This window comes from Balearica regulorum, chromosome 2 (genome assembly GCF_011004875.1).
Source record: "Balearica regulorum gibbericeps isolate bBalReg1 chromosome 2, bBalReg1.pri, whole genome shotgun sequence".
NCBI classification, from domain to species: Eukaryota; Metazoa; Chordata; class Aves; order Gruiformes; family Gruidae; genus Balearica; species Balearica regulorum.
In genome coordinates, this window is record NC_046185.1 from 134778393 (window position 1) to 134804126 (window position 25734).

Consider the following 25734-nt stretch of genomic DNA (forward strand, 5'->3'; position numbering starts at 1 on the left):
AATCACTTGCAACAACTCTTCATGTTGCCAGGACCCCTGAAGAAGGTCAGAGGAAAAATCAAGGTGAAATTTTGGATTTAACTGAAGAGCATCTAGAAATTTCATTTTGATATTTCTGAATTCGTCTTTCCACTATGAACTTATGTCTCTGCACTTCTGTTACAAAACTGAACTGCTCACACCTCTTTTAATCTTTTTTGGATCCTATCCGGAGTGATAAATTGGATAGTCTCCTCAACAGCATGAAACAAAAAAGACTTTTTCTACCATATGTTACAGTAATAAAAGAGAAAGCTGTTTCCCATTATTGGCTGGTCCATCCTCATGTAGTCAGTTGCCTTGGAAACTGAGATTGATTACAATTTAAAAAAAAAATGTAAGAATGAACTGAATCACATAGTTGCTTTTTCAATGTCTGTCTCAATTTACAATGTTGAAACTAGCAACAAAAACATCCCTAAGCATGATTTCCACTTCCAGCTTTATTTTTGTTGCACTTATCTCTCAGAGTGACAGTCAAAATAATATAATAACTTAGATTGGATACACCAGTAAAATAACTGCAAAGTTTCAGAAAACATTGTAATAAATGTAAAAGTCAAATGTACATTCAAATTGACTTCAGTAAAAAAAAAAAAAAAAAAGATTGTTCTTCCAAATTTGATATCTGGATGACACAATATCTAGGTATCATGTAAGTCATATTCTTCACTCTGGCCAAAAATTTGAACTTTTGATGAAGCCAAAATATATTTGATAAAACATTCATTTTCCAAGTATTTCACAGGCCCCTTCAGGAGTTCAGAATAATTTCTTTCCTAAGGATTTTACTTTAATCAGCTTTAGTGTGCTTACTGCAAGTAAGTTACCATTTACTTATGAAATCCTTTTGTCATTTTAAATTCCTTCCATAAAATTGCCAACAGAGCTTGTAAACTGTGCAAAGGACTAGTTCAAAAGCAGCACTTTTCATGTTGTTATCTTTGGATTACCAACAGTCCCCAAAACTCTGCAAAGATCTTTTTGCTGTGAGTTCTTCAATTGCAGTTGCCAACCTATAAAAACAAGGAATTTTACACCAGCTGAGAAATTTGGCACACTCTTCCCATCTACTCTTCGTTAAAATTACTCTTCCAACATAAAATTGCCAAACCTGTCATAAGGAGTTGTGCAATTACAGTGAATAGGAGGAAGTTTTTATCATTGCTAATACATGGGAGGTGATCCAATAGATTTTTAAGTCGTGGCCCCTTCAAGAAAGGTTAGAAGACTCTTGGCACCTAAGCAAAAAGAATTTTTCAGCCCTTCAGCATGAAGAGCTAAGGAAAAAATTACTTATGAAAATCTGTCTTTGGAAGAAATAACAGAACCCTAAATTAGTATAATGTTAAGGATGACTACAGAAGGGCTGTCTATAGAGTCATCTAAGTTGATTTTGATTTTGTAGTCCTAATTTCAACACTTTCTGACTTTTGTAAATTCATAACAAATTAATAAAATAATATTTAAAATTTTATTTTTTCCTTATTAATTGGGCAAATCACATATTTTTTTATCCAGCTCTAGAAACTTGACAGACATTACTAACCAAGCAGTTTGCAATGAATTATCTTATGTAGGGCCAAATACATGATTTGTATTTTCATATCATTTAGCTGGTATAGCTTTAAAAAGACATGGCATTAGCACAAATATAATTTTTAATTTGATGCCATAGCCTTTAAATAGTTAGCAAATTATTTTATTTCATACGTTGAATTCTAGTAAAAATCTGAGCTTTTAAATTGTAAACCTTGAAATTTAATTCCAATCTCAAACAGCAATTGGTGCCCTAACACTGGGAATCCTGGCAACCTGTCAGTCCAAGTGGAAACCCACAGTCAGGAAGGAAATAGTTATCTTTGAAGAGACTTGACTCTGGAACAAGAACTGGTAGTCTTGCTTGCTACAACACAAAGCAAGCCAGCTTTCCCACCACCTTGTTGCACTGCTTTCTTCACCAAAAAGCAACGATAGAGATGAGTAGTATCAAAGAGCAGAGAGTACTTAAAAATAAGCTGATCCTGCCAAGACTCATATTTTCATCTTCCCTCTGGCTCTACTCCATTCTTTTTAAATTCCACTGAATCACCAAAGGAGAACTCTGACCTTATCATGGAAAAAAAAAAAAAGTAAAAAAAAAATAAAATCAGTGACTAAACCAACAAATGAGAAGTACTCTAGCTTGTAATCTAAGAAGAACTCCTTTTAGCAGGGTTGCTAACTATTGGTGAATACAGCTCAAGAATGGCTTAAAGAAGCTGCTGTGGTTCTAGAATACTAAGTATTTCTATAATTCATGCAGATACTGTACAGATAAAAAGCATTTAAAATTGAAAAAGGCATATGTTGTTTCAACAGCTACAGGGTGCACATGCATCTTCCAATTTGGCTCTATTTCTAATTGCAAGTGAAGCCAAATCCTCATACACAGTTCCTTCAGACTAGTACTCTCTTTAACAGTTGAGAGAGCATTCTACTTTCTCCTTCATAAGTTAAAAAATTAAATTAATTTTTTTTTAATTCACAATCTCATATAAATGTAAATAATGGCTTATTACTAAGGAAACAAAGATTATTAGACCACACTAATGAGAGAAAAAATTATGTTCTAGGACATATGTAAAAAACCATGAGGTTTGTTTATCTTGTTATCCATGCATTCAATTTTAGGTTCTGTACAGCTTTAAAAGGAAGTATATATTAGCAAAGAATAGACCTCAAGGGGTTTGAAGTTTGGTTCATATAAACTTGTAAATGTTTTGATGTTTATTTCAATCTTATCTATGCAAGGTCACCAATACTATCAGAGTATCCTGTTATAGAATCTCTGTTTCTAATTCCAGGATGAAAAGATTCACAAAGTTTTGCCTTAACCTTTTTAAAATCCTGTTAAGGATTTGTTTTACTCTGAAGTTGGACCGAGGGTATAAGTTTCTTTTCTCATTTTATCCAGACTATTTCCACCATGTCTTGTGTAAATCATTATAGTCTTGTCTCTCTCACTTCATTGGCTTTTTGGCTTCCATCTGTTTTCTCTCATCTTTTCTTCTTCTCTGTCTCATCTACATTCTCTTTCTACTCTGTTTTCTCTCATCTGCTTGCTCGTTACTGTTAGTCCAGCCCTCTGTTTTCCCCTTTACTTCCCAATTATCTCACAGACGTGGAGAATGCGTGAGACCCGAGAGCTCCATTCTGAGAGATGCTGACCACTTTAATTTGTTTTTTTAACCTGCAATCTTTATTTTTTTTTATTTTTTTTATTTACTTGCATGTTTTCACTGACCTAAGCATGTTACTTTTCTGAATGTTGTGTAAGGTACATTGTGTTCTTATACCTGGAAGCATTGAGTTTCTCAGATTAAAAAAAAAAAAAAAAGGAAAAGGAAAAGGAGAAAGGAAAAGGAAAAGGAGAAAGGAAAAGAAAAAGAAAAAGGAAAAGAAAAAGAAAAAGAAAAAGGAAAAGAAAAAGAAAAAGGAAAAGGAAAAGAAAAAGAAAAAGGAAAAGAAAAAGGAAAAGAAAAAGAAAAAGAAAAAGAAAAAGAAAAAGAAAAAGAAAAAGAAAAAGAAAAAGAAAAAGAAAAAGAAAAAGAAAAAGAAAAAGAAAAAGAAAAAGAAAAAGAAAAAGAAAAAGAAAAAGGAAAAGAAAAAGAAAAAGAAAAAGAAAAAGAAAAAAAAAAACAAAAACGAAAAATAAAAATAAAAATAAAAAGAAAAAGAAAAAGAAAAAGAAAAAGAAAAAGAAAAAGAAAAAGAAAAAGAAAAAGAAAAAGAAAAAGAAAAAGAAAAAGAAAAAGAAAAAGAAAAAGAAAAAGAAAAAGAAAGAAAAAAGATAGACATGCATTTAAAACCTTTAAGGATCAGGATCCAAATATATACATTATTCTGTCACTGAAAATGGCTTAACATGGCCGGCTTAATGTTCTACAGCTACCTTCATGACACCATGGATGTCACAACTCCCTGTTCTAAAGGTGTAACCTAGCCATTGATGATTAGGGTTAATCATTAATCCTTAAATTGAATTCAGTCAGAAACTTCTAGTTTGAAACTATTTTTTTCTTTCTTAATAAAGAACAACTCTTCACAAATGTTCAAAACTGTACAGTAAAGTACTAGACTTTCCAGAATGTGGTCTCACTCCCAGGGCCTTCACTGGTTTCTCATGTTTATGCACTTTACCTTGTGATCTCTCCATCACAGTCCCCTGTGACAGTAGTCCAGAGATGCAACGCCAAAGAGACTTAGACAATGTCATCACCTCAGCATCAAGTCCATCATTTAAAGGGTGCATTGGTGCATAATTCACAGAATTACCTATGCATTTCTATGTCTCAGGCTTGGGAATGCTGGCTGGACACTTAACTGAACTACCAGCTTCAGTGAAGTCCAGCTGTGCTGTGTCCTGTTTCTTTAGGACAGCTCCTATTTACACCTCCTCCAAGTAAACACTCCTGAAGTAGGAAAGCCCTGTTTATCTTCTGAGACTTACCACCCTGCCATTGTGCCAGCAGAGCTCTGTATCAGTCAAAGCTTTCATTCCTCAAATTCTGCCCTTCTCCTCATGCTGTCCAAGGGGATATTTTCAAGCACTGGAGGGACAAATAGTAAGATCCTTGCTCTTCCCAGTGTCAGTGGAGGAGGAAAATCAATACAAATTAGTGCCCTGGTGTGAAGGAATCTTCTGGGAACTCCAGAGACTTCTACAACTTTCTAGAGGTTACAAATGAGGTTTAGAGAGGTAGCTTGTATGTTGCCTTAGTTACAGCCTCTATCTCTTTTCTATGATTGTGAAAACTGTGAAAGGTTTGAAACAGACTGGAGAAAGGATCGTTCTTCTGTTGACAGCACTGTTCTCCACTAAATGGCAAAAAGGCAAGTGACAGAAGTTGGCTGATTCGGATTTTATCAGATAAAAGTTGCAGTGTTATTCCATGTCATTCCACACTCTGGGATATATCATACTCTTTCGAAAAGACTACAAAATTTTTTAAAGCTGAGGTGCTAAAGCGAAGCCCTTTCAGAGTAATGGTTGCTACTGAAAGAGGTAATCAGACCTTCATGCTTTCAGAGAGGCTCCATTCTGAAAGCTGGCATCTGTGCCACAGCCAAAGCAGTATTTATCTTTCAATAAAATGCTGGAGTCATGAACCTGAGTGATTTGGAGCTGCTCTATTTATAAGCAGATATTCAAGACAGCATTTTTGGAAGGCAGCCACTGGAGTGTACTGTATTACAGAATAAATCACACTGAAAAGATGCTCCCTGTCAAGCTGGAGATACTTTTAGAAAAGATCAATTACAGAAACCATCACATTTATGTGACTATTTCTACCTTTGTTAGTGACACAAGCTTATTTCATACACACTGTAAGATCCCAGATGAGTTCCCCTAAGATTTCACACAGATCACAACACCACAGGCTCTTAAATCTAGTGGAGAGGTCTCATTTTTTATAGTACAATGAAGTACAATTAAGGCATGATCTTCCTCTGTCAGGTCTTAAATGATCTCCATCTCAGCTCCTTTGGGAATGTGTTGAGATTTAGCCATTTAAAAGATCTCTAGCCAATGTTTCAACTGTTCTGAACTCTCATAAATATTACCAGCTCTAAATTTCTGGAAGGGGTCACTGTTGAGAAGTAGTCCCTTCAGGAGTATACAGTACAACCTGACTAAAGTACAACCTCATCCCAGGTTATTGTTCTCATGTAGTTTGGTCTAAGTGCAGCCAACCATATTGGCTATGGGAGGTGCAGTACAAGGATATAACAAAAGTCTACAACCGAAGCGGCAAACCTCCCACTTATTTCATCAATAAACTGAAGTGTATACCTTGCCTAGGGATATGACTACACTGCACACTGCAGCAAGATGCAAAGATGTCTGTGCTAGCTCTGAAATGAGTCAGAGTGGATACTGGAAAATGTCTGCCAGAGGTACTTGGTTTTGTACAGGCTATTTCATATTGCTAAGAAAAGACAATTTATCTCAGCACAGTATATTACCCCTTTAAAGCTTCTTCCAGCCTGCAAGATTAGCTTGGAGACAGACATAAACTACTAGTCTGTGTGTTTACATTTTGACACTATGCAGTAAAGACAAAACCAATTAGCATGGGTGCTTTATGAGAATTACTTCTTCAGGAATTTCACAGGTAGCTTAAAGCTGGATTGAACATATCTACACTTTCTTTGCAGGTACAGAAGTATAGGCATAAGCTGAGACACTGGCTTACAACAATATCTCTAACTGTATATGGATGAAATCATGTTTAACTGAATTTTCCCAGTTGTAAATAACCATTACCTAGAATAGAGATGAGTTTAACCAGGAATGGCATCCAAATCCAGATGCAGACACCTAACTGTATACTGTTGGAGTGTATATGTGAGCTGAGGGTCTAAACTCTCACTATATTTCATGGAGACAGAAGATTCAGTTCAGTTACCTACGTGAAGATATCCAACAGTTTTGGAATGCAGGGGGACCAGTCCTGGCCACCTGCTGACCCTCTAAAAGGGCACAATCTCCCAGAGATCCTGTGCTACAGCTGTCAGCCACAGCAGTAAACCTCAGCTCCTCCAGTGCATCTCATGTGGCCCTGGACTTGTATGTTCTTGAGAACCGAATCAAGGTCCTAGTTGGTACAGGTGGTGAAGTCTAGAAAGTTAGTCAAACAGCCAATGTACATCCCTGCTTAAGGGCGAGTCACACAACTCTCTCGATTCATCTGGTTGCATGACCCAGAGCTCCACAACAGGAAAGTAGACACCTTGCTCACATGCAGACACCTACATTGCAGGGACATGGCTGGATCTCTGAATTTGACCCTGAATTCATCTCTGTTTATATACTAGTTTTTAACCATAACCTAGTGTGAAATAAGAAGCCAAAAGTCACTTCTTCAATATTATTGAGTAAATCAACCTAAAAGCTCCAGCAGACAGACTGTTCTAGGATGCCTTCCATTAACACTATTCTCCATCCATTCTTAAGGTACTGGGGCAGAGAAAGTCTTGTGGGTAGACAGCAGAGGAACTCAAGCTTCTTTTTCCAAATACAAAGTCATCTCTCTTCATGTTCAAAGCAGAAAGGACATAAGGAAGTGAAACACATCTCTCTAATCAAATTTTTCAACTAAGATCTGAAAACGTATGGCTGCTTTCCCTATTTTCCTTTAGGGTACTAATACAAACTGTTTCTACACAGCAGGCTGAACCTTCTGTTTACTCTAAATGGCTTGTACATTGCTGCTTTTTCAGTGTAAAAATCATAGCCTGATCTGGGCAGTTAATACTGTTACAATAACTTATAACAATAATTATCCAGATTTTACTAAGAATAAGAGTATTCATAAGCAGCATGGGCAATACAGGATTTAGCACTTTGTTAATTCCACAATCCTTACACAATCTAATATGCCACAAATAGTATGGAACTGGAGTTACACAATAGCTTCCATTAAATAAAAAATTACTTGTTTTTTAACTTAAAATCTGGGAATTATTAGTCCATTTTTAAGACATATAAGATAGGATTGACTGCAAATTCAAAGTAATGCTTCATGTTACAGTTAGAATTGAATTTCAATACATGTGCTAAAAATGTTTTAAGCACAATAATAAATAGAATACAATGGGAAGTCTTCTAAAGTTTTAAAGGAGCACAGAATTTGTGTGTATTATCCCGTGTTTTATTACAACACTATCAATCACTGTAGTTATTTTGGAATACTGTACATATGAATTAAATTAAGGAAACAGAGCTATTAGGAGAAAGTATGTAACTAAAAGCACTCCCTGTTTTTCTTAATCCTAAATCTGACCTTGTTAACAAGCAGGTGCAAGACTTCACACTTCAAACAAGAACAATAAAGAAGCATGCTATCCTCATTTTTTGTCTAATTGTTCTTTTCTCCAAATCGTATTAGCTCCCATTTGTTTTATGTGATATTCGCCATTATTCCCTTTTATTCTTTCAAGTTTATTGTAGTCACGGAAACAAAAGTACAATCCTTTGATCTCCCACAACACACAAAAGTAATCTATAAGAATATAGCATATGCCATGATACGAGAAATGTATCCCAGTTGAATTCCTCAGTCAAAAGAATTACATACCTATGGTATCTTCTGTGAAACTTCTCTGCAGTGAATTATTCTCACTGTTGTTACTGAGTACAGCAATGAAAAGTCACAGCCAAAAAGCCACATGTATATACCTTAGGTAGGCAATGTCCTTATTAACTCTTTCACTATTCCTTACCAGGGTAAAGGATGCTTGAAAGCAATCTATAATTACATAAACAGGTAAAGCATCCAGCATCAATTAATGTTCTTTATGGCATTTATCTTCCAGTTACCCTCTTGTTACCAAAAAGCGTAAAAAAACAGGTAATGAACAACAGAACGCAGTGCTGCCAAAACATATGTCGTGGTCACTGCATCTAAAAGTGACTTACTGAACCCAAGTGGTTCAATTTACCTCTTCTTTACCCGTTATAAAATGATACAAAGGAAGAATAATGAAAAAGCAGAATTAAAATCTACCTTCAAATTTTAACAGGTAAGCAGATGGATTTTCTACTGAAAATTTTAACAGGACAGCAGACAGATACATAGAAAGATGACATCTAATGATCCTTTTTTTTTAGATCTGTCATTTTAAAGATGCAGGAACTTCACAGCATTAGTGAAAGTAATAAAGCCCAACATTTATTTCTCGCTCAGCCAGTGATTTGCTGTGTGGTCTCTGTAGTGTTTTGAAAATACACACCACCATTACATCGGATAATGGTTACTTTATGAATATTTTTGTTAGACTTCCTTTTATTAAATTGGAGCTTTAGAAACATTTGTAAGTAAGGTGGAAATTATGAAACTGTGTAGCCCTCAGCTCCTCACATAAAAAAAAGACCCTTTTTAGTAATAAGCATTGTACTACCTTAAAAACATTGGTGGAAACCTTGGTTATAAGTGGTTTAAACATCCAGGGAATTTTTTCCTGCAATAAAATGCTTCCTCAGTCACTATCCCCTGCTTGACTTACACCACCCACCTAACCTTAACTTTATAAAGTTTGTAGACAGATGTGCAAAGGTCAAATTAAACCACCAGTAGATTTTATAATCCTATCCCTTCTATTGAAGAGATCATTAGGCATATGTGCAAGGTATGAATTAAATCACTAATAGATTATATAATCTCACTTCTCCTAGTCAATAAATCTTTTTCAATACACTATAATATTATTATATCATCATATATGCTCCTCTAAATCACAGTAACCTCTACAAAATGTGAATGTAGCTGAAAGTACAGTCAGACAAGGATAATGATTTACAACATTGATAGCCCAAACTACCTCTTAGGAAGCATGATATCAAAAAGGAAGTTTGTGTCTTGTTATTTAGTTAGAAAAAATGAGAGCAAACAAAATCTTCTGTTTAATAAAAAGCAGATCATTTGTCCATCTGGAAATACTGCTTATAGGAACTCTTACACTCTCATGCTATGATACCTACACTGCTATTTTCTCACAAAATAACCTTTTCTATTAGAAAGGAAATAATTGTTTTCTGATAATTGTAATGAATTATGATGGTTTCAAAAGATATTTTCTCAGCTCAGAGAGAGATTCATTAGTGATAATAAAATACGCACCAAGATATAACCAGCTCCCCGTGATGCTGGCTATGAGTTTAACAGGTTAAAATTTCACAAAATGTTGATAAAAGTATCAAAACCTGCTGCTTCTCTTTAAAGCGTATAACCAATTTGCCATTCTACTAACATAAAACATGTTAAAATGACAGGCCATATGAAAGGGAATAAAGCAAAAAGCCTTCAGGCTTCTTAAATAGGAGTCCTTTGTGTTAAAAAATCTTTAGCTATACATACATAAAATTTGCATTATAGCATATGTATTATTTATAAAATAACATAAGGTGGAACTATCTTGAATTACAGAAGCCTTCTTTGCGAAACAGTGTTGCATTAAGGGCTGAATACTCTGCAGCATGTATCTTCATGACATTTCTAATTTTTATGAAGGAATCTTAGACATTTTCAAGCTTTTATGAAAAACAGAAATATTAGCTCCATGGAAGAAAAAAAACACACCCCAAACAAAAAACCAAAAAACAAACCACTCCAAAACAAATACACAAAGGAAATAAAAAAAACAAATAAAATGCTCACAGAGTAGACAACAACAGAACTGATTTTTCAGTCCTTTCTAATTTTCCTCCCGAGCTCATGGGAAAAATGTTTGTGTATCTTGATCTGCACTTCACAGTTTCGGTCCCACTAGAAAGTAATATTCATCAATATTTCTTTTATTACGTGCTAGTGTTGGTAATATGGGATCTGGCCCAAATTGGCCAATATTATATGCTTTCATTAGTCTCGGGAGGCCCAATCCTGCAAACATAAATGCACATGTGTAACTTTATTCAGGCTAGTAGCCTGATTGACTTAATAATAAGTTAACATGTAAATATATTCAGCCACATGTCTAAGCATTTGCAGGATCTGTCCCAGGTTTCCCGACAGCAGTCTTCCCAGGGACCTTGGTGGCCCCAGACACTGGATCCTGAAGCCTGAGAGACATCTCTCCTGCTGTAGAGCATCTAGATCTGAAAACCCATTCACACACACAAGTTCAGCTCCTTTTTTTTCCAGCAGCACCACCAGCTGGAGCAGCTAAAGAGACTAGGACCAAACTCTGAAAGTAACTATCCTGAAGAGAATAACTCACAACTAACATTGCTAAAATACCTCAATTGTTGCTTCCCTTACAGTACTTCACAGGAGTCTTTCTGTTGTTGGAGAGCACGTTACAAGCTACCCTCAAGATATCAGGCTGGCTGTAAGGAGTCAGTTCTGTAGGGTGTCAGGTCTGCAAACACACCATAGGGGTTTCCTCACTTATTCCCACTTCAAAGAAGCATTAAGAACAATTTCTCTTTATTACAGATTTTAACTAGATTTCTTTCCCCTGTGATGATTAATTAGGCGTTTGTTACAATTTGCCTTCTTTCCACCTCTAAGAATAAATGTCCCCTTCTGCTAATCAGACACAAACAAAATGTTTTGAAAAGTAATCACTCGCTAAAAAAAAAAAAAAAAAAATGGAAATTGGGCTTCTGTGTTGTGAGGAATGTACACACATAGCACAGTGAAATTTAACACGGGTAAATGATCTGACTACCTCAAAGTGAAGTTTTTGCCTTCCTACAGTGGCCTTTCACCCTGCCCTTTCCTCCAATCTGAGGAGAGCTGATGTTGATGGAACATATAATGGCTCCTTTCCTGTGTAGTAAAGTCAGCAATAAAGCTCAGTAATTAAGGTGACCGGGGAGGCCCAGCCCAGCAGGCTAGTGGTGTGGCGAACACTTTCAGAACTTCAAACAATATCAAAGTCACTGAAAAACGGGCCTAGTTCAGGACTGGTTTGAATTAAGCCTCACTTCCACACGCACTTTTCAAATCCAAGCTCAAACAAGAAAGCCAAGGCCTTCTGGATTTCATTAGAGCCAATTATCTTATCTGTTTCATCTCAGGCCTGACCCTAAGGCTGGCAAACAGCTATTCAGTGCATTTGTGTGGTTGTTTGAGAAAGCCTCCAGCCAGCCAATGGCCTGAGGAACTGCTAATTAAAACACAGTTGCCCCCTGCCTCTAGTGATTAAATATTTTCAAGCTTTTGTAAATAATTTTTCCATTCTTTGCCCCAAGCCTCAGAGGTCCAATACATGCAGTAATTTATTTAGTTTGTCAAAGAATACTGCTGGAAATAAAACTATAATAGAACCTTAGGAAACTCTTATATCTTGCTTAACTTCTGCAAGTGACATTCTACAAGCTTGCAAAACTTGTATACTGTTTCTTATGTAATTAAGCCTTAATAACCTCATTGTGCTTGAAGTGATACAGTGTACAACAGGGCCTACATTTTGTTGATAATCATCATGTTTCCTCAGATGTCAGCAAGATAACATATGCTCATGGGCTTAATGAGATCATAGACATTGCGGAAGTGATACTGAGCGATATCTGTGCTCCTGAGATGGGTGGACAGAGGGTGGATCACACTTCCACAGCCTGTCTGGGGAAGGAGTCAATCCAACCGGTAACATACCCATATGTCTCAGTTGACAAAGAGCAGTTCCAGAACACAGGTCCATGTCACCACACCCCAAATAAATTCTGGTCATTCAAATTTGCATGAAAGACAAAGAAATCCATGTCTTTCATCTGGGCTAGAGGACTAAATCCCTCCATCTCCTTCTTTCAAGGAAGACAGCCCCTTTGCATCAGATCAGAGGACCTGATTCTAGCCTGGCTCTAGCCTTAGTCCCAGCCAGTGCACCAGCTTGTGTGAACCCATGTCTCACATGCAGCCACTGTCACCAATATTGGGAGTGTGTACCTTTCATGCAACACGGTGGGGAAAGGAACAACTTGCAACATCTCACAAATTAACCTTTTAACTCCTTACACCTTACTATTAGCCTTAATAACAACTAACAAATTTTTATTAGCACAATGCATTGGAGGTACTGTCATTAAACAAAACCCCATTGCATAAGACACTGCAAAGAAGGAATAAAAAGATTGCTCCTGTCTATATACTCATGGGGATTTGGGGAACTTCAGGCAGAAGCTGTACAAGCTAGAAAATTAGAAGCAATCTTAGCAGTATAGGAATGTAACTACTGTCTAGTTTTGTGGTAGGCAATATAGAAAAATAGAAATGTAATAAAAGATTTCAAGGAGGCTAGCGAAGTAGTTTTGTAACTGTTTATGAGAATACCCTACAAGTATAAACATTATCACCAGAAAAGCAGAAAACCTGTACCTGGTATCATGATCTGTAAAATGAAATTCATAGGAGTATTCTGAGAATGACATTGCAATAATAAACAAAATGGCAGAAGCTTAGAAATCACTTTAGCTGGTTGGAATGGTAGTATATGCTGTATTTCACAGACATGTTACAGAAAGAATTTGCAAAATTTAGACATTGCTGGGTTATGACTTCCAACAGAGAAGGTCAAAGGTAACACAAGAACTTGTCTGAGTGATGGACAGAAAGATGGTTTACAGAGAGCGGCAGTAGGAATGGCTTGGGGGTAAAAGTTTGGTAAGGTTGAGCTTGAACTAAAGGCAGATTTCCGCAATTAGTGTAGCATAAAGTTACTATAAATGTTCATGATGCACAGAGGAGACATACTTAGAGAAGTAATTGACTGACAAATAATTGAATTGGCATTGCGGATTAACTGTCCTCTAGACAGACAGAAAGAAGTAAGGGAACGGACCAAGATCAAAAGCAAAATGCCATGGATTCACTGAAGAAAGCTCAAGGAGGAAAATGTTGATTCTTCCAAAAAACAAGTTAAAGGAGCTACTTGAAATGTTGGGTGGAGGCCAGGGACTACCAAGCATGGAAACTAGCGAAGGATGAATTTTCAAGACAAAGATCATCAGGGTCGATGAAAGTGGATGACACACAGACTAAGGAAAATGAAGGTGAAATATGGATGCTGAGCTTTGGTCTGAGGGTTTTATGCCAAGAAGGGTTTCAGAGGAAAGGAAGGCTGAGATGCTATTTTGGAGAAAGTCTAGAACTGAACCAGAGGACAGACAGTGATCTGTACACTTAATGGTCTTGGGGATAGAGAGGGAGAAAGGGGATAGAATGATAGGGACAGAGCTTAACAGCACTTTTTCTTTTCAGTGAAACATGATTGTATTACAAGGGACAAGAGCCTCTTGTGAGGGGGATGAGAAGTTAAATAAATGAATCAGGGAAGATAAAAGCTTCTGTCCCAGATAGATCAGAAGATGAAAAAGAATGAGGCCCTGGTGCCAAGCAAAGTGTGAGTTTGAGAAGAAGATGAAGAGCAACTTTGTGATCACAGGCATAGGACAGAACTGTGGGAGGAAAAGGGGAGTTAGGGGCTGTGAAGAATTTGGTGAGTGGTCAAATTATGACTCCAAGAGAAAAATGTGAAAGGAAAAGGAGGAGGGGCAGTAGTTTCAATATTGGAAAAATATTTCTACTGTTTGGTACTATTGGAAAAGTATTTCCAATACTTTGACGTTCTTAAATTTGCTTTGCAATACTACAAAAGATAAAAATTTCCAGGTTTGTTCAGTAATTTTTTACATAAGGGCCAATGACTGAACTTGACACAAAGCAAGTCAAAACTAACTCAAGAATGCTCATCCACTGCAGGTTTTCACTTTCAGGGACAGCTAATACTTCTTAGCAGTGGCCCATCTGATGGTACAGAGTGAGAATGAAATCACTGCCTGCTTGATCAGTTGGAAATCACAGGTTCTTAAGCTTGTACATACTCTGCATTTCTTTTGCTGACTTTGCTTGCAGTTTCTAACAAGAATTATATTGAAAAAGATAGGCAATCTTTTGAAATATTTTTTCTTTGTAGAACACAATGAGGTAAATGAGCAGATAATAAATTGTCATTTTCAGTTCCAAGGGGAATCAGTTTCCATAGAGAGTTCATCACACAGGCAGTGAAGCAGATGTTAATAAAGCATGAGGAGTGAGAAATTGTTGTGACACAGAAATTGAAGCTCTTGCAGAGGTTTAACAACAATATTTTCTTAATCTGTAAACATCTTGATTGGAGATGTAGGAGGGTTGGATTGGATAGGGAGGTAATTAGCCCCCACTCTCCTGTCAGCCTAATAATGCAAGATTAGAACTGTAACTTTTTTCTGAGAAATGTACTATTTTACCAAAAAAATCTTTTTTTAGATGTGCATCATTTTGATTTTTTTCAGAGGGAAACTTCTTTTAAGACTGAGAGGAAAAAACAACCACCATTCCAAATACTCAGACAGCAAAGGCATTAACTTCAGATATGACGAGGTCAGGTTCAAGTCCCTGATTTGTAAGAATGGGGGAAAAGAAATTGTTTTCAATCGTTCACGGATGGGATTTTGCATTTCAGGTTTTTTTGCTTCCTAGACTGATGTCCTCACCATGAGCCTAGAGATGAACATTGTCATGAAAGGGTTTGAAACACACACTCAGTTGTTTTCTTGGAAACTTTCAAATAGTTTTGGTTTTGTTCCAGCGTAGAAGAAAATCACATGTCAAAACCACGGACAGTTGCTACTTACTGGAACTGCTGTCTTTAGTCATCTCTACTTAGTAATGCACACCCTGCACAGGAGGGAGAAAGCAGCAGAGACCAGTCAATTTACTGTCAGGGAGAAAAGAATCAAATAAGCTGCATCTTCCCCTCAACCCTCCACCTGATATCATCTGGTATGCATGTACACTCCTATGCATGACATAGGAGAAATGCATCCCAGACATAGCTATTTTCAATCTGGTTTATACTGTGCTGTAATTTGTTTGGTTTCATTTTTCATTATTTTTTAAAATAAATTAATAATTTTGATAACTTTATTTTAAACCTGATATAAATATGACTAGAATGGTTGTGGTAGGTAAACATGTATCAGTTAATGAAATACTTCAAGAGCTTATTTTTTTCCAGGCATAACAACTCATGAAAGTGCTTATATACAATCTTAAAGATTTGATTGCTTAATTAGGTTAAATGTAGTCATAGCATCTAAGATCAGATCCTTCCACATTTACTTAGTGAAGAGCTTCTGCTTTCACAAACTCTTTTAACAATGACTTTTGCAAGAAGTTGCTATTTCGTGTAAGTAACAACATGGCATCATAGCCATGAATTATACTGGTGTGCAGAACTGAGTCCTGCATTAGCTAATGACACAAATGATTGATTTACTTCTCAATCCTGACCCTAGTAAATGTGATCACAGGACAAAGTTCCTTCTTTTCATGAAAAAATATACAAATATGCCAAACATGGTAGTCACTCTACAACTGAGCATTTTTCTTATACTGCCTGTAAGAAACAATTAATGTCTAGGAAATTGAAGTCTGATGGATTCCCTCACACTGGGTAACAACTTATTCTTCAAGAAGCTGCAGTGATTTAATGGGATTACTGGTGGCCTAAGCAGTACTGCTAATACCACATAATCATGAGTCATAGACCTCCCTGAACCTTTTCATTAGATATCTATTTTTGAGACATTTATGTTTTCATAGTTTCAAACATCTTTCCACAAGACTAAAAGCTGACTTTAAAAAGTAATAAAATACTCAGAGTTGGGGCTCCAACAACATCCAGTAACAAGAAACCTCACAAGATCTTGCAGCACTGAACACAGTGCTATTCAGCATAATTCAGGATTTCAAAATCTGACTCTTGCCAGATTTTTCTATTTTTCTTCAGATTTACTGGAGCTTTATTTGCTAGAATATATTTTCTACGAAAAAGACTTGCTCCTTTCATTCAATTACTTTATAGGCAGACTGTAGCACAGGTACACAAAATCATTACTACTAAAAAATATCTCCAAGGAGTCATTGGTGCAAAAGCACGAGAACATCTAGGAATGCCCTGGAGGTACCCACACAAACTTACACTGAGACACAGGTGCGTGAGCACACACAGAACCTCACAATACCTCTTTGCAATCCTGCTTAGGTTTGAAAGGAGCAAAATAAAAACTCCCATTTCTTTTTCTTCTTTAAGCATTAAAAGAAGAATAGTGGAGGTCTCATTAGCTAAGCTGGTTAAGAAAGCATGAATAAGAACTGTGTAGCTGAAAGGCCTCTGTTTCTGCTGTTCTTGAAACAACACTTCTGTCTGATTCTGGATAATGGGCTTTTAATAAAAATATCCACCAAAGGAAAACAATTAAACAATACATAAAGCACCAGGGTGCAATCTAGTGGTTCTGTTACAGTCTGGAGCTGTTCCAGCAGAGAACATGTGGATATTTTTTACAGGCTACAGTGTAGTTCTCAAAAGTTATTATAAAGCAACAAAATTTAAATTGGGGCTGGACATCTATACAATTGCTCAGTGTTGGTGTAGGACTTCTAATTCAGACCTGAAATTTATCTCCATCTAAATGCCACCGATATTTTGACTTTTAGAATAAAAATATCTTCCATACTCTTGCTGCTGTTTAATTTCTTCCAGGATGTTTCTGGTGATATTTCTCACCTTTCCATCAAAGTATTTGACAATATGGCAATTCTTTATCCATACACCTCTATTCTTTCATCTTTCTGGCTTGACAAAAATTGGAAAACGGTTATATTGGAAAAGGGCTCAGGTACTCTTCTGTACTTTGTAACTACAGACCATGTACGGCTTGGGGTTTTAATCAAATAGTTTTTAACCTGAACCATATAAACCTGACACATGCCATATTTTATTATCCTTTCTCCTCCACCCCCTACTCCACCATGTCAATAAAAGAAACTGTGCATCTGTAGAAAAGTAAGCCGACACTAATTAATTTCTGTAATGAAAGGTTTCATTTCTGTAGTTCCTGTGAATGAAAGGAGTGTCATATACAGTTTTAAAAATCCTGGTACAGTAAAGGTGAAAATTTAGGGTAGTTTGGTGAGAAAAAGTTAGATTTTCCAAATAAAAATAAACAAGTAGGAAGAACAAGAGGTCGCAGGTTATAAACAGTGTTGCCAGTTCTAGTTTTATGGTGAACTTTGAAGTATAACAAAATGTTGAAAAGCTGTTTATACCAGTGCTTCAAATGCTTTTAACTCTGCTTCTCCATTTCCTAAGGACTCTGTCCCTATCCCCACGATGCTAAACATCTGAATGTTCAGAACATTTGTTAAGAAACAACAAAAAAGCATGAAAATTTGCCATTATTACAAAACCCCCACCACCACATTAAAAAAAATAATTCAAAAGCCACAAATCCTCAGGACTATTGAATATTTACATATGAAACTTATACTATAAGCAGATTTTAAAAATATTATTCCAAGCAAACTTCTACCTTCTTCAGACCTCTTCAAAAGGAACTGCTCAGGCACTGTTAAGTCATCTTTTTATAGCTGTTTGGTGTACCTTTCTTTGAATTCTCCTAAGACATTTTCTATGGCAGAAGGGAAAAGAAAGACATCTCTGGTTGAAATGTTCATGTTTTAAAGACTCTTAGAAGTGGACAAAATTAGAAATGAAAAACTGATTGAAACGGTAACTTATGTCTCCACAGAATGCTGTGGGTGACTGAAAGCAAACTATATAATACACCCATACAGAAATCGTTGTATAGATTTCCTAGACTTCCGTGACTCTGTTCCGTTCAGCTGTATTTTTCTTCATAAAAGTAGTACTCTGCCCAAGACAATTCATTGTGGATAATAAGCAGTCTCAATAATGTCCATCTACATTTGGGGAAATCATTATCTGCCTCTCACACATATGACTCAGAGATTCTGCCTTCCTCTTTACACAGTGAAATGCTGAAAATATTGCTGTCAGCAAATAGACAAGAGAGATAACAATAGCTGGGATAATCTTTACTAGTTATGGTAAAGCAAATTATGGAGAAATAAATAATTTATTTCTGTTAGTGAATATAAACATGGCATTTTGCTAGTCTGAGGCTGTTGCCAATGGAGTTCGCTGATAACACAATAGATTAAATTTCTAAAGATGTTAGTTGTGTCTACTTCTAGTTGTTTTGTTGACTCATGAGGCTGAGCAGCTAACTTGTTTTTTTTTACTTCCTCTCCCACACTTTTGTCTTTTTATCTCTTCACATTTGAATCAGAACCCGAGTCTTATCATATTTTTTAGGCCCAATCTAGTATAAAATAGCCTCAGCAGCATCATCTGGACATTACAGCCATAAAAAATAATAGCATTAAGTTATGGGTATTTACAATTATTAGCTTAAAAGAACTTTTTTCTCAAAAGCTATTCTTGGTGGAATTCATTAAACATTATCACAATAATACCATTGTTCTATGACTCACTGTAAAAAGTTAGGTACAGCTAGGAAAAATGTTGATTTTTGTCTCCTACATTCTTTTGCTATGTGTATCAGAAACCAAGGTTTCTACTCAGTCTGAGAGTTATACAACATTGCATACAGTGATGTCAAAGAAAGCCATAGTAATATTCAAAATAATATAAATCGATGGTTCGCCCTCATGTGGTGTATTTAGCTCATTTCTAGAAAATAGCAGAGCTTCAGAGATGAGCAATTAAAATGTTGGGCAACTGGACAGATTTCTAAATGAAAAGAGCTTGGAAAGACCAGAAATATTGTATTTTGAGAGAAGAAAAATAGGAAGGACATGACACAGATAATGCAAATGTATTTAAAATAATAAATATGGATAGGCAAGAATGTGCACTTTATCTACACATGTAGTACATGAACAAATGGACGTTTAACGAAAGTGGAAGACTAGTGATTTGAGCTAAAACAAAGAATTTTTGTTTTTCCAACACACATACTTAAAACCATGAAACTCAATACCAACAGGATACATAAAACTTGTTAAAGTTTTAAAAAACTTGTTAAGGTTTTAAATCTCTAATTTCTTAGTGAACAAAAAGTTATAAAAGTAAAATTTACAGGAAAATTAAATTAATATATACAAATATCTATTATCTATGTATACTTATATGAAAAAGTATAAGGAAAACATAGCAATATTTTCTATGAGTGTTCTTTTAAGGGTTTATGTAGGAAATTGTAACTTTAAAAGTAAAAAAATTTCATTGTCAGTACCTATGCTGAAACAGAGTTAACAAGGAGAATATATTTGAAAAACAGCAAAGATATATTTACAAAGTTTTTATGTGAAATGTCAGAATTAAATGTCATCAGATCAGGAAATACAAAAATAAGACCAAAAAAAAGGGTCAGTATACATCAATGCATTCTCTCAAATAATCTTAACTATGCCCTGTAAGAGCACAAGGTTACAATGAATAATTCTTAGTATTTGTGATCAGAGATTAGATTACAGAGAGTTTTTAACATATTTATTGTCTCCCAAAATAAGCACTGGGCACTGTAAGACAGAGTGAAGATTTTCTGCACACCTTCGTTTTCCTTCATTTTTACACTTCAACATATGTGGTTTTAAGTATGATTTTAATTTTGAAGTCTCTTTGTTTAAAATTATTATTTTGGCGTAATTATAAATTTTGTGCTGTATTTTAAATTAAATCATGCATATAGTTCATCCTTAACTCTGCCTCAATGTCATCTCTGTTTTTTGAATTTGCTCACCTCCTTAAATTAAAATCATACATGTGACTGCTAAAAATTGAACTTAAAGATAATATTATCATGAGCTATTTCCAATAATTCCAAGAAACACACACACACACATTTCGTTTTATGTAAGCTTTTATGGCCAGGTTCATTGATACGCTGTGGCTGTTTTACGCTACTCTGGAGTAGAGCAAAGCAGCCAGAGCATACTGGCTGGTTAAGCCAAATTTACAGCTCCTTTGTTGAATAAAAGCAGCGCAAAGCGGTTGGAAGGCACACCCCAGTTTCCTTCTGTCTCTTGATTGTCTCTCCATCTACCGAACACTCACATTTGTTTCCACTGCTTCCTGCATCCTCTATATTCTGCTCTACAGAAACACATCACATCTATGTAAACTCCAATCACATACATACACACGTGTGCATGCACAACACAGACCTGAGCCTCTGTCTGCTGCCTCCTTTACTGAGCACATCTGGTATAATGTGGAGCTTATGAAAATAATTATTTGAACATTAGTAGTTGACCATTGCTCTTATTTTTTCTATAACTGTTGGCAGAAAAGAGTGGATTACATCCCCATAAACTTGGGTGTAGAATCATCCTCTTAGAAAACAGCCATCATCTTCTATTGCTTTCAAAGACATTAAAGTGAATTTAACCTGAATAGGTGAAAGTAAATGATGAAACAAAAATCTCTAGAGGGAAAGATACATCAGGCCTTGAAAATAATGGAAAAGAGCTGTGCTTTCTTGTTTTCATGGGGTGAAGAAGAACTCTTTAGAAAAAGGACATTCTTTCAAGGGTTTTTGTAGCTAGACCAATGGCTTAAATATAGTAAACATCAAACAAAACTTTTCTGGCAAAATTAAAAGGTATAGTGATTTGATTACTGCACTTTTCCATTCTACAGAAACTTCTCTTTCCTGCATTTTCTACTACCTCCTTGCAGTTAACATGAGTAAACATATTTTCTTAGTAGAAATGGAAAAGAAATGGAGAGGAAAACATTTTGTTTTATACATGAAAGAGCAGCTTTCATCTTCAAACTGGCTAAAGCCATTTCAATTTGGTTTTGCACTAGATAGAGTTAGTTTCAAAATACAATAATGTAGCACTGAAACCAAAATGGCAGACACAAACCAGCACCATAATTTTTCCTGTTTCCCACTAGAGTCCCACTGGAGCCACTCACTCAGCATGCCTTTGAAGTGATTGTTCTGTGTTATGCCTCTAACTCTTCAAATTTTCTGCATTTTTACAGACGAAAGTTGATTTTTCCTGAAGAAATAGAAATATTTTCTTAGAGAATTTTGAGGAAGAGTGAGTCCCAACAAGATTTACTTAAAATGGGTTTTTCTAGTGATTTATGCAGTGGAAAATAACTACTATTCAGCTACCTGCATGTATATATATGTGCGTGTAAATGCTTATACTTTTTAGATTCTGGCCTCAGAATAATATACCTGATATGAAATAGATCATCATATATAATACCTGATTATGGGAAAAACTCTAGAGGCAGAAAAAAGCCTTGGTCTCTATTTCTGTGGACATTATCATTCAGAAGGATCTCTGCTGTGAAATTTGACAGTCAATCTAACAGTAACAAGTTACCTAGTGTCAGGGCTGCTGACACTTCAAATACATGCTTGGTGCAATTCTAGGAAGAAACTGGGGCTCTGCTGGTGAGAAAGTGAAGGTTATGTGTACCCCCCAGGGAGCCTTAGATGATTTTAATGCAAATTTCTTAGTTCCTAAGAACTCAAAGGATTAGGCTCTCGAGGCAGCCAGAAAGCAGGAAGCCTCGGCTTCTCTCCAAACAGGCTCCATCCATCTGCAAACTTACTCACACTTTGGTTATTTTGGAGAGGACCTTCTCCTACACCCTCTCCTGCCTTCACTAGAGATTTCATATTGCATAACCTCTCAGTCTATTGGTGAGTAGGTAGGAAGAGAAAATCTCTCCATTTTGTCCCTTATTTTTCTCTTAAAATTGAGGATCTCCAACATTTTGCCCACCCCTTAGTTAGGATCTCCTCTGTAACTCTGTCTCTAAAATCAATTTATTTGAAAAAAAAAAAAAAAATCAAGCCCATTTTCCTATCTACAAAACTCACTGTTTATTTTCTTAAAACCTGACCTGTTGCAGGTCAAAACTCCAGAATAACAGACTTGCTGGGGTTCTTTTAGCAATTCTTCTATATCTTCCTTTCTATCTATGGATGTCTCTTTCCTGATTCCTGTCTCAAAATTCTGTCCTGGCCAAACTGAGAACGCAGGCTACATCATGAGTGACATTTTGGATAATAGCAGGGATAGATTCTGGTCCACAAATTAAATGTGTCTTTACTAGGAGTTGTGAATTTACCTACCATTCAGACTAGACCCATAGAAGATAGCTACCTGGTTTATCCTACGTAATTTACAGATTTTTGTATTCTCCCTTTGAAGTTCCATGCTGTTTGCTTCATTGATTCCCACTCAAAACTGTCATACCCAATCCATATCAATAAGCCCTACAGAGGGCACAAAGACTGTGCCCAGGCAAAAATGGGCTTAAGGCAGAGGGAAACACTTCCTGTTGTTTCTACTCTTTTGGAGAAAAGGAAAACAGAAGTATCTATTGTAATCAGTCAACAGCATTATATTTCTTTAAAAAAAAAAAAAAAGAAATTAACTATTTAACACAATGTATAAACTTCACATTAATTACAACATTCATTACAAGGTTAAATGGATGCATTTAAAATAGAAGCATTAAATTTTGTACCATCAGCAATTCTTTTAAGGGAGATCCCAAACTTCATTTTTTTTATCTGCATTAAAAAAATGTATATAATTAAGCATTTATTTTAGTGGTGTGTCTGCAAATGATTAGTCAGTGGCAGTAGCTTACAGGAATTTTATGTTCCTGGATAGTGCTGCTTTGCTTAGGCACAGAGATTGAAATTCCTTCTAACTCTGAAGCAGAGTAATAGGTACAGCAGCAATATTAGCTACACCAAACTATTTACTAGTGTGCCTTAAACTAGAACTGTAAAGTACATATTTGAAAGGGTATTAATAAGTGCAGGTATTTGTTGTCAGGATAGCAGGGGTACCAATTATGGTTGCAGTCTCAGTTATGTGAGTCTTCTGCTCAATAAGCTGGGGCTGCCATTCTCTGCAGTGTTAGATGGCCACATTACCTATAACATTATTGGGACAAGTTGGTTCCAAACCAAGAATTTGGAGATGATCATACCAGATATATTAATATCAGACACTAATACCAGTGATTTGAAACCTCCAGTCCCCTAACATCTGTAAAATCTCATCAAAGAATAAGAGAGATCTTGGAAAGAGCTTGAGGTAATATTGAGGTGTAGAAAATTTGGAGCCTGCCACTATTTGTTTAGACTCTTTTTAAGTACAGGCAAATGTTGTGAATAATATTAAAAACTTTTGCACAATAACAGTGTGATATTGTGAATGTGTAAGGCTATTTCTGTGTCTAGGGCTTAGACTCAGGTGTGTTGTTTATTAGATCCTCTGTATATTATTTCATGGACTGCACAGGAGTGCTTCAGTAAAAGAAACGTTTTATACTTTTTGTGATGTATTTTCAATAGAATATAGTCAAAAGTTATATAAGGCACTTCTTCAAACTAAAGGTCTTGAAAGTGATTGGAGATACGCATTAGCTGTCTTATTGCCTTTCTTGCATATCAGTTTCCACTAAACGAAACCTCTTTTCAAACACGCAGCATTTGCCCAATCTTGAGAGGTGATTGCCCACTAAACCCTTCCACTGGACTGCTTTTCAAGGAAAGGAAATGGCGTATGTAAGACAGGACTACTGAAAGCCTAAAAGAGTGTGTTTTAAACTGGCTTTGTCTCCTCTGGTCCCATGAAAATGAGACTAAAGATTATGACGCATCACCTAAGAAAGAATAAAATTTCATTTAGAATGAGCGAATGAAAGCAAAGAGAAATACAGCATGCAACATTTCCTATCATTCTTACTACAACATTTCACAATTATTTAAAGTAAACAACATTTTACTGCAATTCATCAAAAAAGTCAGTTGGTCAAATCTGTGAGCATCATGATGAGACTTTTAAGTGAATGAGGAAGGCTGGATTCGCACTATACTTCATATTTCTCTGTGTCTGGTCTACCTGCATGTAACTGCAATCAACATGAACGTGAATAGTAATTTTCTTCTGCCTGGTATAAATGCTTACATTTAAATTTTGTAGATAGATAAGTGATCAAGCTCCAAGTCATTTTAATGGCATGATATAATAATGATAAAATGAGCAACCGATAAAATCACTAAACTTTCTTTTGTGTCGATTCTGAGTAGATGATCACAACAACTAAATTATCCATTTTTATTATTTACTAAGCTTTCAAATACTGGGATACCAGGATTAAGTTAATTTCACCACGGGTCACTCTCCTTTCTTTCAAGATCATAGTAGCCCTTATTCATGTGCTTATATTCTACAACCAGTTTTCATAACTTTAAAACAAAAAGGTACCAACCTGAATGCTGTGAGATACTCAACATCGCCCATAGGAGGATCCAAGCCACCTGTCCAAGCAATATTTATGTTATACCCTTCACCAGGGCCACTTCCAACCTGAAAAATAGGAATAGAATGCCAAAAGGATTGAAGAGCAGGAAAAGGAAGGAAGAAAAGAGAGAGGGAGAGGAGAAAGAAAAAAAAGAAAAAAAAAGAAAAAATTCTCAAGTGTGCTTTAGAAACAAACATCAAACATGTCAGATCAGCCCAGCCTTGTTTGACAAGGACTGCTCTGGGTTATGCACTTGTTCTCCACTGGTCCCCTGCTCCCAGTGGACAATTTGGTAATCTGGTGTAATTTAAAGAACCAGAGAAGGACAAGAAAATTAGGGGTAATCATGCAACGCAATTACCTGAAAGATACAAATAAAAATGAGGCTCTAAAGAAATAAACCTAACCTCATTTGGGGCTCCACTGCCGGGGAAGAAGTTGCCTTCATCATAGCGATGGAGGGAAACATACAGGATGCTGGGGTCAGCATAAAAAGCCTGCTGTGTACCGTTGCCATGGTGAACATCCTAAAGGAGAAAGAAAACAGATGACAAATGTAATAATGTCCAACTCAGGGTAGAGAGCTCAGTTCTGCTTTCTTTTACCCCCTCTCTCTCTCTGTTTCTCTCCCTCTCCCTTGCCCTCCTTTTGTCTTTCCCTTTCCCCCTCCCTTCACCACCCCATACTTCCTGAACTTTCAGGCAAATTACTCTTTAATGCACTCATTTTTTAAACTGGCTTCTAAAAATCAGGAAACCATAGCGAGCATGCCCTGGAGACTCCAGATGAGCAGTCATTGAGAAATCCCAGTCCTTTTGTACAATTAGATATTTATACACCGGCTCTTTGTACTCCTTGCCTCAGTGATGGAATCTAGCATCCTGTTTTATGGAGGAATTTTATGACTTATTAACTGCCAACAGTTCATAACCCCTCAGGCTTAATTAACTAGCCTCATTGGCCTCTGAAGAAAGACTAATGTTT

General features: G+C 36.1%; 1 protein-coding gene across 4 annotated transcripts in view; it reads right to left on the minus strand.

The window, feature by feature from the left end:
* Positions 1-25734, minus strand: part of HDAC9 (histone deacetylase 9) — a 484789-nt gene that overhangs the window by 72441 nt on the left and 386614 nt on the right. For all 4 annotated transcript variants that reach the window (XM_075746058.1, XM_075746055.1, XM_075746057.1 and 1 more), the window contains 2 exons: positions 25158-25277; positions 24718-24815 (listed from right to left, as the gene is read on the minus strand). In XM_075746058.1, coding sequence (XP_075602173.1) covers positions 24718-24815; positions 25158-25277 — 218 coding nt within the window. The remainder of the gene's footprint in view (positions 1-24717; positions 24816-25157; positions 25278-25734) is intronic.